Below are 19099 nucleotides of genomic sequence, written 5' to 3'. Positions count from 1 at the left end.
AAAAAAATGCTTTATTTAAATAAATATATTATTTTATTTTATTGTATTTTCAAAGCAAGTTCGAGTATCATTGGCAAATTTTCACCTGATCCCGACCCTTGGCACGCACATATGTGTCCTCCTTTTGGGATTTCAAAATATGGTCAGCCTAGGTCAGGGGTGTCCAAACTTTTTCCACTGAGGGCCGCACACGGAAAAATTAAAGCATGTGGGGGCCATTTTGATATTTTTCATTTTCAAACCCTAACAAAATATATGCCTTTTTTTTAATTTATTTTACCTTTAGGGGTCCCAGGGACCATAAAGGGTCTCAGTCATAAAATGTAAAAAACAAGTCAGATTATTATTTTTTTTAAATTATTTAACGCTTACAGTAAATCTCTATATCAACTTTAAGTTGATGTAAAGCAGGGGTCACCAACCTTTTTGAAAGCAAGAGCTACTTCTTGGGTACTGATTAATGCGAAGGGCTACCAGTTTGATACACACTTAAATAAACTGCCAGAAATAGCCAATTTGCTCAATTTACCTTTAACTCTATGTTATTATTAATAATTAATGATATTTACACTTAATTGAACGGTTTAAAAGAGGAGAAAACACGAAAAAAATAACAATTAAATTTTGAAACATAGTTTATCTTCAATTTCGACTCTTTAAAATTCAAAATTCAACCGAAAAAAAGAACAGAAAAACTAGCTAATTCGAATCTTTTTGAAAAAATTTAAAAAAGAATTTATGGAACATCATTAGTCATTTTTCCTGATTAAGATTAATTTTACAATTTCGATGACATGTTTTAAATAGCTTAAAATCCAATCTACACTTTGTTAGAATATATAAAAAATTGGACCATGCTATATTTCTAACAAAGACAAATCATTATTTCTTCTAGATTTTCCAGAACAAACATTTTAAAATACATTCAAAAGATTTTGAAATAAGATTTAAATTTGATTCTACAGATTTTCTAGATTTGCCAGAATATTTTTTTTAAATTTTAATCATAATAAGTTTGAAGAAATATTTCACAAATATTCTTCGTCGAAAAAACAGAAGCTAAAATGAAGAATTAAATTAAAATGTATTTATTATTCTTTACAATAAAAAAAAATTAATTTACTTGAACATTGATTTAAATTGTCAGGAAAGAAGAGGAAGGAATTTAAAAGGTAAAAAGGTATATGTGTTTAAAAATCCTAAAATCATTTTTAAGGTTGTATTTTTACTCTAAAATTGTCTTTCTGAAAGTTATAAGAAGCAAAGTAAAAAAAATTGTGAATTTATTTAAACAAGTGAAGACCAAGTCTTTAAAATATTTTCTTGGATTTTCAAATTCTATTTGAGTTTTGTCTCTCTTAGAATTAAAGATGTCGGGCAAAGCGAGACCAGCTTGCTAGTAAATAAATACAATTTAAAAAAATAGAGGCAGCTCACTGGTAAGTGCTGCTATTTGAGCTACTTTTAGAACAGGCCAGCGGGCTACTCATCTGGTCCTTACGGGCTACCTGGTGCCCGCGGGCACCGCGTTGGTGACCCCTGATATAAAGTAATACAAATTAAAAAATATATTTTATGGCTTTTCTGTCAAAAACAACTTACTTTTTTTATAGTAAAACTGAAATATGCAGTATTTAGTCATTAGAGCCCTAAAAGATCAATAATGCAGGACACCATTGATTTTAATTCTTTCATATTTTTGAGTAATCACAGTGAAAAGATAAATAAAAAAAATCACTAAATATATTTGGGATCCAAAAGGTGCCCCACTCATAAAGTGACACATTTTTATTAGGTTTTTCTTTTACTTTCAACACTTAAGTTGCGAGATCAACTTCAGATATATCTGTCCATTTTATGCTGGAGCTATTATTTTGTTTGTTTTATGCGCTTTTGTTTTTATATGGCTACTACACAATATATGCAATATTTACCACATAAAACATTTTAAAGTGAAATATTTGAAGTCATTGGAACCCTGAAAATAATTCATTATAACATGGATTTTTTTGTCTTTTTTTTTTTTTTTTTTTTGAGCAATGGCAAAAAAAGAAAAATGAAGAAAGACAAAAGAAAAAAACAAACAGCCTGCCTGGCAGCTTTTGTGTCAACGTTGCAACTTTTTCTCGTTAGATTTCACCTCATTCCACTTTTTTTAATGTTATTTTTTATTTTTACAATAGTATTTCCAGAATGTGTGGCGGGCCGGTAAACAATTAGCTGCGGGCCGCAAATGGCCCCCGGGCCGCACTTTGGACACCCCTGGCCAAGGTCAACCCCGACACGGACATTTCAAAAGGCTGAGGCCGGCATCAAAAGGGACCAGGGACGTGCACATGATTATAGAGGGGCAGGGGCTCAAAGTCAGAAAAGGGCAGGAATTTTTTTTTTTTGGTCCTTTACACAATATGGAAATTAATGTCAAATTAAATTTGCTAATAGGAAGCTAACTACTTAGCTGTGTGTCCTTTGTAGGTAAAAGTGATTGCCATTTCTTTTGTGTCAACGAATTATGGTCATAATGAGTTAATTCACATTATCATAGGCTCGGAAGACATGAAAAGCAACAAAACACTGGTTTATTATTAGGCTATTTATTGTTAAAGCACTTTAAAATTGAACATTGAACAGTGCAACGTGAACTTTGAAAGAAAATACAAAAATAAATACCCAAATGGAAAAAACTTCAATGTGAAAATCTGTCCTTCTTCCCTTAACTTGATGAAAACACCATCAAGTTGTACCTTATGGTCTTTCCCACTTAATGCTCAGACTAAACAACTGAAACGCAATACAGGGCCAAAAATATGGACCAGGGGCCAGTAGAGGGCTGTATCCTTTCTTTTTTTGGCATTGTGCTGCAGGCATAATCAACATGAATCAAGTTTAAATACAGATGGTAATATTCCTAACAGATAACCTACATCAGGGGTCACCAACCTTTTTGAAACCAAGAGCTACTTCTTGGGTACTGATTAATGCGAAGGGCTACCAGTTTGATACACACTTAAATAAATTGCCAGAAATAGCCAATTTGCTCAATTTACCTTTAACTCTATGTTATTATTAATAATTAATGATATTTACACTTAATTGAATGGTTTAAAAGAAGAGAAAACATGAAAAAAATGACAATTAAATTTTGAAACATAGTTTATCTTCAATTTCGACTCTTTAAAATTCAAAATTCAACCGAAAAAAAGAAGAGAAAAACTAGCTAATTCGAATCTTTTTAAAAAAAATTAAAAAATAATTTATGGAACATCATTAGTAATTTTTCCTGATTAAGATTAATTTTAGAATTTTGATGACATGTTTTAAATAGGTTAAAATCCAATCTGCACTTTGTTAGAATATATAACAAATTGGACCAAGCTATATTTCTAACAAAGACAAATCGTTATTTCTTCTAGATTTTCCAGAACAAAAATTTTAAAAGAAATTCAAAAGACTTTGAAATAAGATTTAAATTTGATTCTACAGATTTTCTAGATTTGCCAGAATATTTTTTTTAAATTTTAATCATGATAAGTTTGAAGAAATATTTCACAAATATTCTTCGTCGAAAAAACAGAAGCTAAAATGAAGAATTAAATCAAAATGTATTTATTATTCTTTACAATAAAAAAAAAATGTACTTGAACATTGATTTAAATTGTCAGGAAAGAAGAGGAAGGAATTTAAAAGGTAAAAAGGTATATGTGTTTAAAAATCCTAAAATCATTTTTAAGGTTGTATTTTTTCCTCTAAAATTGTCTTTCTGAAAGCTATATATATTTAAGCAAAGTAAAAAAAATAATGAATTTATTTAAACAAGTGAAGACCAAGTCTTTAAAATATTTTCTTGGATTTTCAAATTCTATTTGAGTTTTGTCTCTCTTAGAATTAAAAATGTCGAGCAAAGCGAGACCAGCTTGCTAGTAAATAAATAAAATTTAAAAAATAGAGGCAGCTCACTGGTAAGTGCTGCTATTTGAGCTATTTTTAGAACAGGCCAGCGGGCTACTCATCTGGTCCTTACGGGCTACCTGGTGCCCGCGGGCACCGCGTTGGTGACCCCTGACCTACATCTTATATCCCCAGAATGCTGAAATTATTATTATTATTATTAATAATAATAATAATAATTATTATTATTATTATTATTATTATTATTATCATTATCATTCTTATTATTATTATTATTGTTATTATTATCATTATTATTATTTTGTTAACCCACACAGTAATAGCAAAATCACAATAAACTTTATATCTAAAACTCTACTGTGAGAAAAATGTGATCCGCCGTAAACACAGTGCATTTTATTTAGAAAATTAACCCGGTGTTTTATTTTGTAATTTGTTCACTACTTCCTGACCCGCACGATCCGCTCTGCTCTGTGCGGACTTGATGTGCCGTGCTCGATTGATGCGCCGTGCTCCGACGTCCGGCAAAAACAGAAGCTGACACATTGAATAATAGAATAATACAAAGTTTTTCTGAAATATTACCCATATTAGATGCTGAATAAGTGGACGGCGACTACACCATAACTCACAGCTTCAAGTTGCTCCACTGTCACGTCTCAGGGGCGCAGTTGGCTCTCTCTCCTCTCACTTACTCACTCACTCACCCGGTATTACAAGAAAACGTGGAGTTTTTGTACCGCTGTTTTTTTTTTACATCTCTGACAGGAATTTATTCATGTTGTTTAAAGGGGAAAAAAAGAAAAAAACACACACACACACAGGCAGAGGGCACTTTTTAAGACGAGGCAAAAAAGGTCAGGGGCTCGAGCACCCATAGGGCCCTATGTGTGCACGTGCCTGAAAGGGACGTTGTAGCGTAAAGCATGAAGCAAACACAAAGTGGTTTGTTCGTCACGTTCAGTAATTGTGCCGCTCAAGCAGGTCGGAATGCGGGTTTGGAAGTCCACCTGGAATGCTGTTGTCTGGGTCACGTGACCACATCCCTGAAATACCGCCGCGCGACTCACTCGTCACCGTCTAAACTTCTCCGCTCTCGCCGTCTGCTTCTCTCCATCCCCGGGAGCGGCGGGGTCGAAGGCCGCAGCTGGATTTTCCTGTCGAGCGGCACGGGTTCCGGCTGCGCGGAACAAACAAGACGAGAGAGAGAGAGAGAGGGAAACGCCGTCGAAACCCGCGAGCGTGTGCAAACAGCGCGGCCTTCCTGCACGGAGCGCTAACCGCCGCCAAGCAGCCTTGCAGGTCTCACGAGAGAAGCCGGCTCTGTGGAAACACGTCTAAAAGAAGCCCGACAAATATGTCAATGTAGACCGGGGGTGTCCTAACTTTTCGGGGGCTGCATCGGGCTAAAATAAATTTGGCTGGGGGCCCAAAGCCGACTGCGTGTAAAGAATATATATATATATATACACACATGTCTATATATATATATATATATATATATATATATATATATATATATATATATATATATATATATATATATATATATATATATATATATATATATATATATATATATATATATATGTATATATATATGTATATGTATATATTAGGGATGTCCGATAATGGCTTTTTGCCGATATCCGATATTCCGATATTGTCCAACTCTTTAATTACCGATACCGATATCAACCGATACCGATATATGCAGTCGTGGAATTAACACATTATTATGCCTAATTTGGACAACCAGGTATGGTGAAGATAAGGTACTTTTTTTAAAATAATAATAAAATAAGATAACTAAATTAAAAACATTTTCTTGAATAAAAAAGAAAGTAAAACAATATAAAAACAGTTACATAGAAACTAGTAATGAATGAAAATGAGTAAAATTAACTGTTAAAGGTTAGTACTATTAGTGGACCAGCAGTGCTTACGGACTGTATCCCTTGCATTGATATATATTGATATATAATGTAGGAACCAGAATATTGATAACAGAAAGAAATGGGGGGAGGGAGGTTTTTTTGGGTTGGTGCACTAATTGTAAGTGTATCTTGTGTTTTTTATGTTAATTTAATAAAAAAAAAAAAAAAAAAAAAAAAAAAACGATACAGATAATAAAAAAACCGATACCGATAATTTCCGATATTACATTTTAACGCATTTATCGGCCGACAATATCGGCAGGCCGATATTATCGGACATCCCTAGTATATATGTATATGTATATATGTACAGGCCAAAAGTTTGGACACACCTTCTCATTTCAATGTGTTTTCTTTATTTTCATGACTATTTACATTGTAGATTGTCACATCAAAACTATGAATGAACACATGTGGAGTTATGTACTTAAGAAAAAAAAAAAAGGTGAAATAACATGTTTTATATTCTAGTTTCTTCAAAATGGCCACCCTGTGCTCTGATTACTGCTTTGCACACTCTTGGCATTCTCTCCATGAGCTTCAAGCACACCTGCGAAGTGAAAACCGTTTCCTGAAACTCACAGAGAGAATGCCAAGAGTGTGCGAAACCGTAGTCAGAGCAAAGGGTGGCTATTTTGAAGAAACTAGAATATGAAAAATATATCTACAATGTAAATCGCCATGGAAATAAAGAAAACACATTGAATGAGAAGGTGTGTCTAAACTTTTGGCCTGTACTGTATGTGTATATATACAATATATATATATACTGTGTGTATATGTATTAATATATATATTTAATATATATGTATATATACATATATACTGTATGTATTATGTGTATATAGATTTATATATGTATATATATATATATATATATATATATATATATATATATATACATATATACTGTATGTATTTTATATATATTAATATATATACTGTATGTATATATATATATTTAATATAAATGTATGTACATATGTATATATATAAAAATACATATATACATGTATACTGTATGTATTATATATATATATTAATATATCTATGCATAGAGTATGTATAAATATATTGATATATGCATTTAATATATATATATATATATATATATATATATATATATATATATATATATATATATATATATATATATATATATATATATATATATATATATATATATATATATATATTAGAGATGTCCGATAATATCGGCCTGCCGATATAATCGGCCGATATATGCGTTAAAATGTAATATCGGAAATTATCGGTATCGGGTTTTTTATTATCGGTATCTTTTTTTTTTTTTTTTTAAATTAAATCAACATAAAAAACACAAGATACACTTACAATTGTGCACCAACCCAAAAAAAACTCCCTCCCCCATTTACACTCATTCACACAAGAGGGTTGTTTCTTTCTGTTATTAATATTCTGGTAGGTTCCTACATTATATATCAATATATATCAATACAGTCTGCAAGGGATACAGTCCGTAAGCACACATGATTGTGCGTGCTGCTGGTCCACTAATAGTACTAACCTTTAACAGTTAATTTTACTAATTTTCATTCATTACTAGTTTCTATGTAACTGTTTTTATATTGTTTTACTTTCTTTTTTATTCAAGAAAATTTAATTTATTTATCTTATTTTACTAATTTTTTTAAAAAGTACCTTATCTTCACCATACCTGGTTGTCCAAATTAGGCATAATAATGTGTTAATTCCACAACTGCATATATCGGTTGATATCGGTATCGGTTGATATCGGTATCGGTAATTAAAGAGTTGGACAATATCGGAATATCGGATATCGGCAAAAAGCCATTATCGGACATCCCTAATATATATATATATATATATATATATATATATATATATATATATATATATATATAAAGTTATATATATATATATATATATATATATATATATATATATATATATATATATATATATATATATATATATATATATAATGGATATATAATTTATAATTAATATCATTGGATATGCACCTGGGGATAGGTTGATTGGCAACACTAAATTGGCCCTAGTGTGTGAATGTTGTCTGTCTATCTGTGTTGGCCCTGCGATTAGGTGGCGACTTGTCCAGGGTGTACCCCGCCTTCCGCCCGATTGTAGCTGAGATAGGCTCCAGCGCCCCCCGCGACCCCGAAGGGAATAAGCGGTAGAAAATGGATGGATGGATGGATGGATGGATATTAAGAGTATGTGAAAGTATGACTTCTACCTTGTTTACTTCCATTTAAACATTTATTGAAAAAAATGTGTCTATGGGCCGGTATTTCTGATTTTTAGGAACACTATCACAAATAATGTCTAATTGAATGCTAAAAATGTTATGACAGACCGCCCTAAAAAACGGAATGGAATTTTACATTTTTTAACTGAATGAGACACCGAGAATGTACAGGAAAATAAAGAATGTGGGTTTTACAATATTAACTATGAAGGATAAAACACTGAATATTGACAACAACACCCCCTCTCGATTGACATATTTTACAATCAAGCGAAACGCAACAAACCGCGGAATATGAACCCACCTACAATCTGATATATCTGCTTTAGAACTTTCTTGTAAAAATCTCCTTCCACGTGAAGTGAATTATATTTATATCGCGATTTTCTCTAGTGACTCACAGCACTTTTACATAGTGAAACCCAATATGTAAGTTACATTTAAACCAGTGTGGGTGGCACTGGGAGCAGGTGGGTAAAGTGTCTTGCCCAAGGTCAGAACGGCAGTGACTAGGATGGCCGGAGCGGGGATCGAACCCGCAACCCTCCAGTTGCTGGCACGGCCACTCTACCGACCCAGCTATACCGCTCCGCGTCTGTCCCTGACACCCGCGTTTCAGGCTGGCCTCTGTGGAAACGCTCCCCACCCACACTGCTTGGTGCCTCGTCTGAGCTGCTGTGACTTAGATGACCATAGTATCTAATTAGATGACCATAGTAGCTAGTAAATTGTGCAAAAGCGCAGATTCCGACCATTGAAATACTTTGTACAGTTCAAGACGTGCGGCCATTTGAAAACATCACCGCACATCACAATGGCAGCTACAGTTTCCATCTCAAGTCCTCTTTCCTTCTCCCGTTATACTATTCAATTGTATTTTTCATGAAGCTGTCCCTACTCGCTGCCACTCATTCTCATTCTCTGGCGTCACTTGTTTCTCGGATGTGTTTGGAGTCGTGCCGAGCCGACCAGGGAGCGATAACCAGGAAACGTTGCGTAGGAAAGAAAAACGACCTTGTGTTTTGCTTAATGGCAGGCCCACAAAAGCAAGCCCAAAAACCATTCAAAAAAACGCAAAGGAGATTTGCAAACGACTATAGAAGAAAATAAAAACAAGCCCAGTGTGGAATATGCGGACTTGCCAATGCTGCCAGCAAGCCTCATTCCTTCTTCGACACACCTTCTGTGTCTCTCAGACTTCCTTAACATTCCTGCATTCATATGTCCTTTATATCAGAAATGCAATGTCTGTCAAGTTTATGTCTCGTAATCCTGCTAACTAACCAAGTCTTGGTTAAAGATCGTAACTGAATGTGTTCCATTACCTTCCTCTGGTTTCTTTACCAGAACATCCGGGTCCGCACAGTGCGAGGTCAGCAGTATCACTGTCAGTCCGGATTGAAGTTCCACGGCAGTTTGGAGCAGAGATTCATTCTGGTGGACTGCAGAACTGTTTTGTACGGAACGTACAGGTGAGCTGAGACCTTGCCAACACTTTCTAGAAGGTAACCAAACTATCCAGCTGACCTGACAAAAATACTAAAAGGAGCTCTTTTCCCCTCCCTCTTGCCTCCTTGCTAGCTACACGTGGTCCTTTGAGAAGATCAACCTAAGCATGGTACTGGTTGTCACAGGTCAGCTCGTTTGCTCGTATGACGAGGAGTTTCGCCGACTCTACGCCCGCTCCACTGTTCCTGAGTTGTACAACGAGAGGTTGTCCGTGGCGTACCTGAGGAACGGCATGACCCTGCGCAGTCCAAACTCCAGCCAGCTGTCCCTGAATCACATTCACATGAGGTCCAGAGGCCTACGCGGGCTGAGGAGTGCTCAGGAGGATTACTACGCAAATGTTGCCGGAATGGCTCGGGGCCTCAGCATGCAAGACCGCCTGCATCAGTCCCATTTTGCAGACACGAGCCACATGGTGAGGGGACACAGTTTTGGTGCGGACCTTCAGAGAATAAATCCAAATACCCGTTTGAGAATGCCTGTCGCTCCTGACAAGACTTTTAATATGCTCAGTCCCAACAAGATGTCTCACCAGCTCTTTAGACACCAGAGTCGCTACGGTTCCGATAAGAATCTGATTCCGTTCAACTCTGAGACGTCCCTCCACAGGTGGAAGATGGACACATACCTAAATGGGAATTTTGATGCATCATGTGATGCCCTGTCGCCTGTGACCTCGCCATACAGCAGCCGCACAGGCCTAAACGACCCACAGCCCCACATGATTCCCAATAGGTCCAGGGAAATGAAGTCCAGGTTGGAAGAAATTCGACAAAAGAGACTCAGTTTACAGGAATACAACAATCTCAGGCAGAGCCAAGAGTCTCTGAGGTGTATGTACCAAAGTCTAGATCGTGCCAAGTTCCAGGCTTGTTTAACACAGAACATGGAGGATGCAAACAGCCTGGAGTCCACCAATCACAAAGACTCTGGGCCCAGCAAGGAGGATGACAGCAACCGTTCTGCGTCATACTTTGACATCCAAACAGGTCCAGAATTGAAGACCATACCATTGTACAACGGTTACGAGCCTCTTTCCAGGACTTCTCCAGCAGCTTATCTGGATGAAAAGCTCAAAGAGCAGTCCCTCAAGTACCCCAGTGGTCTCCAGCGTCCCAGAACAATGGAGTCCTTGATTGAAATTCCTGAAGAAAAGGAAGGTTCAAGTAATCTCATCAGCAGTTTAGATGACGTTAGGCCCATAAACAGAAGAGAAGACAAAAAGCATGTGAGCCACCCTCAAGAAAAGGTGGCCATGGAAAACATTGACTCCTCAGCCAGACAGTCTGCATCTCCTGCTGCTCAAGAAAGAAAGAAGTCCCTTCCTGGCACGTCGGAAACCGTCCCAAAGACCTTAACTACCTCAGAAGTGAAAACTCAGACAGAAAAGGATGCAACGCCTCAGAGGAAGAACTCCATCAGGATGAAAAGCTCTGAAGAAAAGAAAACCTCCAAAAAGGAGAAGTCGCTCCAAAGAATGGCCTCCTTGAAATCACAGAATTCTTCTGGGTCTCGAGCGTCTACCACTGGAAAACCTTCCACTGCAGATGACCAAACAAGTCAGAGCTTCACCAGCAGGTCGTCAGAGACCGAGAAGCCCAAGTCTTCCTTCAACTTTTCTAGACTAACCTCTCACCGTTCGAGCAAACATAAAACAACTCAAGCAGCCCAGCATGAGCAGGACTCGCGAAGCGATCTGGAAGAGCAGGAAGCGACGGCCTTCGAGAGCCGCAAGGCGAAGGCGTACAGTCGCTACGAGTACTTGCTACGTTCTAACGTTCCTCTGGACAAAGCAAAGCACGACTCCGCTTATCCAGCATATCACTCAACACAAGGTGGCGCTGAGAACAAACTGGGAAAGTTCATGCAGAGAGTTGGGAATCTCATAGGCAAGAACAAGTAGAGGATGCTGATGCTAACCTTCAATCTGAAGATCTAAAGGTTTGCTCGGATGTTGTTCAACATGTATATTTTCTGCAGTTTAACCCTTTCTATACTTCATATGTCCCCTTCTTAATTGTACAGTACAAAGTAAACATGAAGACTTCACTTGGGCACAGCAGTAAATATTAATGTGAATAAATAACACATTTTGCATGTAGGGCCACTTCACCTTTATTTTGAATATCAAAAAAGCCATGATATAAATTCAAAATGAAATCTGTTCAAACATTATTCAAGTCCCATGCTTTGATTTGACGTGGGAGAACTTTCTAGATAAAATACTCCAAACACTTGTTTCGCTCGTCGTCCAGTTCTTGGGTCTCAATCTCAAACTTCTTCATGGCGATGAAGTACTGGACAAAGGGCTCCCCGAGGGCACTGCGGATTATGTGATCCTCGCCCAGCGCCTCCAGAGCATCTTCCAGTTTCACTGGAATGGCAAAGTCCTTCTGCTGGTTCGGCGCCTTGTGAAAGCTGCTTTCCATGCTCAGGTTGCGTCTGATCCCGTCCAGTCCGGCGGCAGCGGTGGCCGCCAGCACAACGTAAGGGTTGGCCATGGCTGAGCCCAGTTTGTTGTCGATGTGGGTCTCCCGCCCACCGTGGCTCTTAATGTTGAAGGAGCTGCTGTTGTCGTTGCAGCCGCAGGTGGCGTACAGCATCCGCTTAGGGTCTTTGATGGTCTTGGCGATGTGGCTGCGGCATCCAAGGCCAGGTGACATCAGGCAGCTGAGGGCGGCCGAGTGCGTAAGGAGCCCGGCCAGCCATTTGCGGCCGATGTCTGACAGGTCACCCGGCTTATCCCCACTTTGGAAGAGGCTGCGGCGGCCGTTGGCGTCCCACAAACTGTGGGACAGCACGCCAGCGTTGTAGAGACCATCGTCTGTAAAGAAGCTAGCAATGTAGCTGTGTTTGCGAGCCATTTCTTTGATGCCGGTGCGGAAGGTAAAGGCGCTGTCGGCGGCTGCGATCCCAAACTCCGGACGCAGGTTAATCTCCATCTGGCCGGGCCCGCTGGCGGAGGCCATGCTGTCGATGTCGGCGCCCATGCAGTACATGCTGTCCACCAGCTGCTGGAAGAAAGGCAGGTCGTGGTTGCTCAGCAGGGTGGTGGCTGGGAACAGGAGCGTCTTAGGTCCGATACGGTCCGGCGCACCGAGGACACAGCACTCGTAGCTGAAGGAGGCATGCAGGGAGAAGCCTAGGCTTTGGAGCTGGCCCAGCAGCTGCTTTGCGATGAGGCGAGGTGAGGTGCGGAGGGGGTTTCCTGTCACCGTGCAGGGGTCGCAGATGACCCTCGCCGTCTGCTCGGCCCAGGGTAGGATCCTGAACGTGGTAAGATCAGGAATCAGGAGGATGTCGCTGCTGAAGTTGGCGGCGTTGCCGTGATCCACTTCGTTACTCTTTGGACTCAGTGTCAGCTCCAAGTAGCTCCTTGGCATCGGAACTCCATACACAGCCTTTTCCTGTAAACACACATTGTTTCTATCAAGTACCAACTGTGAGAGGGGCAGGTTGGGTAGTGGTTCCCATTGAGGACTTTCGCGCAGCTGGCACAGGATCAAGTCCCACTTGACAGCTAATTTACAACTGTGTTGTGAGTGACATGCCGCTCATGCAAGTCAACAATGGAAACAGGACTCGATGAGGTGATTACATGGAAGAACCGGACAGGCACGGTCTTGGATCTGGACACGCCATGCAAGTCTGTGGCCTCAAAGCGGACAAAGTTGATGTTTTCTCTGGCAATCTGCTGCTTAATCTGCTCCATCGGGGAGATAAACCTTTGGTTCCTTGTGATGTCCAGGATCTCGTTTCCGTTATCTGTGGACAACAGTTTGAACATTGTGATGATGTCCAAATAGTTTGGATCTGCACCTCAATAAACAGAAGTAGAAATCACACTGATGCAACTCTAGTGTGTTATCGTTCTTTAGCAACATTCAACTTTCAGCACTGACCTGAGCGAAGCGCTTTCATCTCTCCGTAGAAACCGCAGCTGTCGCATTTGAGAGTGTGGAATTGCGGCTGCCTTTTTTTGTTGGCATCAGCTGTGAACGAGCTGGAAGAATCCACGCAGGGAGGAGGCTGAATAGAAGTGCTGTCACTGAATGTGTCCCCCTCTCTGGAATCGCGAGGTGGAGGTTTGAAGGTCCTGAACGCTCTTTGTGAGTTGACCTCCTGCTGCATGCTAGGGACAGCCCACCCGCCTCGGCCACTGCACTTCTGGTGGGAGTTAAAACTCCCCGGAGGGTTGAGTGCAGGACTGTCCCGCACCAGGGTCTTTAACTCCTCCACGGTGTGCCTGGCCAGTCCTGTCTCGCTGTGCCAAACCCTATTTTGAGGGTTCGCCTCCTGGATCCGGTCCCCCGCCAGGTCGGGTTTGTTCATCCCGTGGTCACCAAATGGCTCGTTGGGTTTGGGACATCTGATAGTGATGACGGTAGAAACGTCCGGAGGGCTGATGGAGCTACAGGGTCTGTGGTCGATGTTGGGGCCTCCTCCCCCCACCCAGTCCACAGGGGGGGCGCATTTTCCTGTCACCCTGACTCCCTTCTTGCTCTCCATGCTCACCCCTGTGCCGTCTACTTGGTCTTTGCTCCTACACGCTCCGTCCTGGAAGATGACCAACATGTCATGAGAGCTCATGGAAAAGTGTTAGCAACAAAACAGCTGAATAAAAAACCCGGTCCAAGCAAGTTAGAGGCGAAATGTCAAACTATTACCTCAGACTTATTCATGTGTGCTCTTTCATCAGAGCTATTATGATGGCCTTCAGGTGCGAGCACCGCCGGGACATTAATTTTTATACACAATTACTACAATGGTGGCCCACGAGAAACTTCCCTTTACCCCCCCACCTTTCCGACAGTTTTCTGCGTCCGACTGGGAACTGTCACCTGCCGGCCGGTCACTGACAGTCCGGGAGGCATAAAAGCTTTGAGCTGATTGGCTGACAGCGTCCACCATTCAGGGCCTTTTGTGTCACTGCGGATGGGAACTGCTGAGCTCAGCGACTGGTTTATCTTTCCAGAAAGTTGGGATCCCGCATGGCGACAACAGGAACGCACCAGCAGCACACAAAGCGACTTTTTATACACGGAGTCGCCCTCCCCGTCCGTTCAGATCTACTTTGCATGATTGCACCACAAAGGTCAATACTTACTAAGACCTACAATTCCACTCCCGTTCACAGGTATCCACACTCAAACTAAAAAATGGGTGTGGGGGGGCTACTTTGATACATTTTGCACATGAGAGGAGCTAAAATGAATTCCAAGTACAGTACAGTGTGGACACACCTTCTCATTTCAATGAGTGTTCTATAATTTCCATGACTATTTACAATGTAGATTGTTATGTACTTAACAAAAAAAGGTGAAATAACTGAAAACGTGTTTTATATTCTAGTTTCTTCAAAATAGCCACCCTTTAGTCTGATTACTGTCCTGCACACTCTTGGCATTCTCTCGATGAGCTTTAATAGGTAGTCGCCTGAAATGGTTTTCACTTCACAGGTGTCATAGTTTTGATGCCTTCAGGGACAATCTACAATGTAAATAGTCATGAAAAGAAAGAAAGCGCATTGAAATGAGAAGGTGTGTCCAAACTTTTGGCCTGTACTGTATGTGCTAATAAGTCGAGCCCGCAGCAATATTTTTTTAACAAAAAAAACATTAAAAAGTGTAATAAAAGAGCATACATGTACAATTTACCAATATAAAAAGTTGCAATGTTAACTATTAATAACACAAAGCTGCCATGCAGGCTGTTTTTTTTCTTTAAAACTGTCATTGCTCAAAAAATAATATTGAATCAAAATCAATGTTGTTATGAATTAATGACATATTTAAGTCTCCAATTAGTTTACATCAAATATTCCACTTTGAAATATTTTTTAGGGGGGGCAATATTGCATATTTTGTGTGTTTGCCATATAAAGAACAAAGCTTTCTATGACAAAAGGGCAAAAAAAAATTAAAAATTATATTATATATATATATATATATATATATATATATATATATATATATATATATATATATATATAATCAATGTGAAGTATTTACATATTCAAGCCTCCAATTAGTTCACATCAAATATTCCACTTTGAAATATTTTTTGGGGAAAATATTTTCTTTGACAAAAAGGGCATAACATTTTTTTTTTTTAATAATTTAAAAATGTATAATCGAGGGCTAGATCTGAAGTTGATGTAGATATTTAGGCATTAAAGGTAAAAAAAAACAAAAAACAATTTATGACTTATTTTTAAGACTTTTATAAGTCAGGCCCTTTTGGGTAGCCAAGAATGTTAATGTTTGTTTTTAATTGTCATTGCTCAAAAAATAATAATGAATCAAATTCAATGTTGTTATGAATTATTGACATATTTAAGTCTCCAATTAGTTCACATCAAATATTACACTTTGAAATATTTTTTTGGGGGAAATATTGCATATTTTGTGTGTTTGCCGTATATAAAAACAAAGCTTTCTATGACAAAAGGGCAAAAACATTTAAAAATAATAAAATGTTTATATATATATATATATATATATATATATATATATATATATATATATATATATATATATATATATATATATATATATATATATATATATATATATATATATATGTATATATATATTACTTTTTTGTAACATTTTTATGAGTGGGATACCTAAGAATTTTAATTATATTGTTTGTTTTTTTGCTCAAAAATAAATATAATGAATCAAAATCAATGTGAAGTATTTACATATTCAAGCCTCCAATTACTTCACATCAAATATTCCACTTTGAAATATTTTTTGGGGAAAAATATTACATATTTTGGGTGTTTTCCAGGTAAAGTACTTAGTTTTCTTTGACAAAAGGGCATAAAACAAAAACAAAAAATTATAATCAAGGGATGAATCTGAAGTTGATGTAGAGATTTAGGTGTTGAAGGTAAAAAAAAAAAATGCATGACTTATTTTTAAGATTTTTATAAGTTGGGCCCTTTTGGGTAGTTAATGTTAATGTTTGTTTTAATTGTCATTGCTCATAATAATAAATCAAAATCAATGTTATGAATTATTAACATATTTAAGTCTCCAATTACTTCAAATCAAATATTACACTTTAAAATATTTTTTTTGGGAAAAATATTGCATATTTTGTGTGTTTGCCGTATAAAAAAACAAAGCTTTCTATGACAAAAGGGCAAAAAAAGAAACATTTAAAAAATAATCAAATATTATCGACTGGTAAATCTGATGTTGATCTAGAGCACATGTGTCAAACTCAAGGCCCGGGGGCCACATCAAAAGCCTGAAAAAATTAGATTTTAATAAAATACTTTTATTTAATTTATTTGTATTTTTTTCACTAAATGCATTCGTTCTTTCAATTTTGACAGGAAAAAATGCATATTTTAAAATGTATTATCTGATCATACCAATTATATTATTATATACTGTTGTGCAAAACTATTTTTGTGAGATAAAAACAAATAGTTAAATATCTGCTTGTCACCTTTATTTATGATTCTAAAGCAAGTTATACATTTTAAAAAATCTAATAATCGAATACATATGCATTTTGATTAATCATGATTAATCACAGGTTGTTACCCACATGCATAATGTTAATAAGTTTTTTTTATCTGAGTTTGACACCCCTGATCTAAAGACTTATACTTTAAAAGTAAAAAATATATAAATATGACTTCTTTTTAACATTTTTATGAGTGAGATACCCAAGAATTTAAATGATATTGTTTTTTTTAAACCAAAAGATATATATAATTAATCAAAATCAATGTTAAGTATTTACTTATTGAAGCCTCCAATTACTTCACATCAAATATTACACTTTGAAATATTTTTTTGGGGGGGGGAATATTGCATATTTTGTGTGTTTGCCAGATAAAAAAACTAAGTTTTCTTTGACAAAAAGGGCATGAAACTAAAAATTAAAAAAATAATTTAAAAATTATAATCGACGGATAGATCTGAAGTTGATCTAGAGATTTAGGCGCTGAAAGTAAGAACTTATTTTTAAGACCTTTATAAGTCGGGCCCTTTTGGGTAGCCAAGAATGTTAATGTTTGTTTTTAATTGTCATTGCTCAAAAATTAATAATGAATCAAAATCAATGTTATGAATGATTGATCAATTTAAGACTCCAAATACTTAACATCAAAAATTCCAGTTTTTAAATATCTTTTGGGCAAAATATTGCATATTTTGTGTGTTTGCCTTGTAAAAAATGAACATTAAAAAACAAAACAAATTATACTTGACGGATAGATCTGAAACTGATCTACAGATTTAGGCGTTGAAGGTAAAAAAAAAATGAATGACTTATTTTTAAGACTTTTATAAGTCGGGCCTTTTTTGGTAGCCAAGAATGTTAATGTTTGTTTTTAATTGTCATTGCTCAAAAAATAATAATGAATCAAAATCAATGTTGTTATGAATTATTGACATATTTAAGTCTCCAATTAGTTCACATCAAATATTACACTTTGAAATATTTTTTGGGGTGGGGAAAATATTGCATATTTTGGTTTTTTTCTTTGACAAAAAGGGCATAAAATAAAAAAATTTAAAATAATTTTAAAATGTACAATCGAGGGCTAGATATGACGTTGATGTAGATATTTAGGCATTAAAGGTTAAAAAAAAAAGTATGTATGACTTATTTTTAAGACTTTTATAAGTTGGGCTCTTTTGGGTAGCCAAGAATGTTAATGTTTGTTTTTAATTGTCATTGCTCAAAAAATAATAATGAATCAAAATCAATGTTGTTATGAATTATAGACATATTTAAAGCTCCAATTAGTTCACATCAATTATTCCACTTTGAAATAGTTTTTGGGGGGAAATATTGCATATTTTGTGTGTTTGCCGTATAAAAAACAAAGCTTTCTATGACAAAAGGGCAAAAAAGAAACATTTAAAAATAATAAAATCTTATCGACTTATAGATCTAAAGTTGATAGAGAATTATGCATTGAAAGTAAAAAACAATTTTTTTTTCAACCAAAAAATAAAAAATAAAAATAAAAATATAAATAAATAAAAATTACAAAAAATAAATAAAATTACAAAAAATTATATATATATATATATATATATATATATATATATATATATATATATATATATATATATATATATATATATATATATATATATATATATATATATATATATATATATATAATGAATCAAAATCAATGTGAAGTATTTACATATTCAAGCCTCCAATTAGTTCACATCAAATATTACACTTTGAAATATTTTTTGGGGAAAATATTGCATATTTTGGTTGTTTTCTTTGACAAAAAGGGCATAAAATAAAAAAAATTAAAATAATTTTAAAATGTACAATCGAGGGCTAGATATGACGTTGATGTAGATATTTAGGCATTAAAGGTTAAAAAAAAAAAGTATGTATGACTTATTTTTAAGACTTTTATAAGTTGGGCTCTTTTGGGTAGCCAAGAATGTTAATGTTTGTTTTTAATTGTCATTGC

General features: G+C 36.4%; 2 protein-coding genes across 3 annotated transcripts in view; one reads left to right on the top strand and one right to left on the bottom strand.

Annotated features, from left to right (window-relative positions):
* LOC133633723 (protein FAM83B-like) overlaps nucleotides 1–11842 on the top strand; it is a 21281-nt gene extending 9439 nt beyond the window's left edge. Inside the window, exons 4-5 of the mRNA XM_062026375.1 lie at nucleotides 9466–9590; nucleotides 9700–11842. Of these exons, the coding sequence (XP_061882359.1) occupies nucleotides 9466–9590; nucleotides 9700–11530 (1956 nt within the window). The 3' untranslated portion in view covers nucleotides 11531–11842. The remainder of the gene's footprint in view (nucleotides 1–9465; nucleotides 9591–9699) is intronic.
* lgsn (lengsin, lens protein with glutamine synthetase domain) lies at nucleotides 11728–14473 on the bottom strand. 2 transcript variants are annotated; one of them, XM_062026377.1, is made up of 4 exons: nucleotides 14295–14473; nucleotides 13530–14184; nucleotides 13226–13392; nucleotides 11728–13034 (listed from the first exon to the last, which is right to left on the bottom strand). In XM_062026377.1, the coding sequence occupies exons 1-4, from the start codon at nucleotides 14307–14309 to the stop codon at nucleotides 11841–11843; spliced, it is 2031 nt and encodes a 676-aa protein (XP_061882361.1). In that variant the 5' UTR covers nucleotides 14310–14473; the 3' UTR covers nucleotides 11728–11840. The 2 variants fall into 2 exon arrangements, with proteins under 2 accessions (XP_061882361.1, XP_061882360.1); XM_062026376.1 differs by having other exon boundaries at nucleotides 13530–14448.
* Between the last annotated feature and the right edge of the window lie 4626 nt (nucleotides 14474–19099).

The sequence above is a fragment of the Entelurus aequoreus genome, linkage group LG18 (genome assembly GCF_033978785.1).
Source record: "Entelurus aequoreus isolate RoL-2023_Sb linkage group LG18, RoL_Eaeq_v1.1, whole genome shotgun sequence".
NCBI classification, from domain to species: domain Eukaryota; kingdom Metazoa; phylum Chordata; class Actinopteri; order Syngnathiformes; family Syngnathidae; genus Entelurus; species Entelurus aequoreus.
The sequence above is the reverse complement of the archived record's forward strand: the minus strand, read 5'-3'. Positions and strand labels throughout refer to the sequence as shown.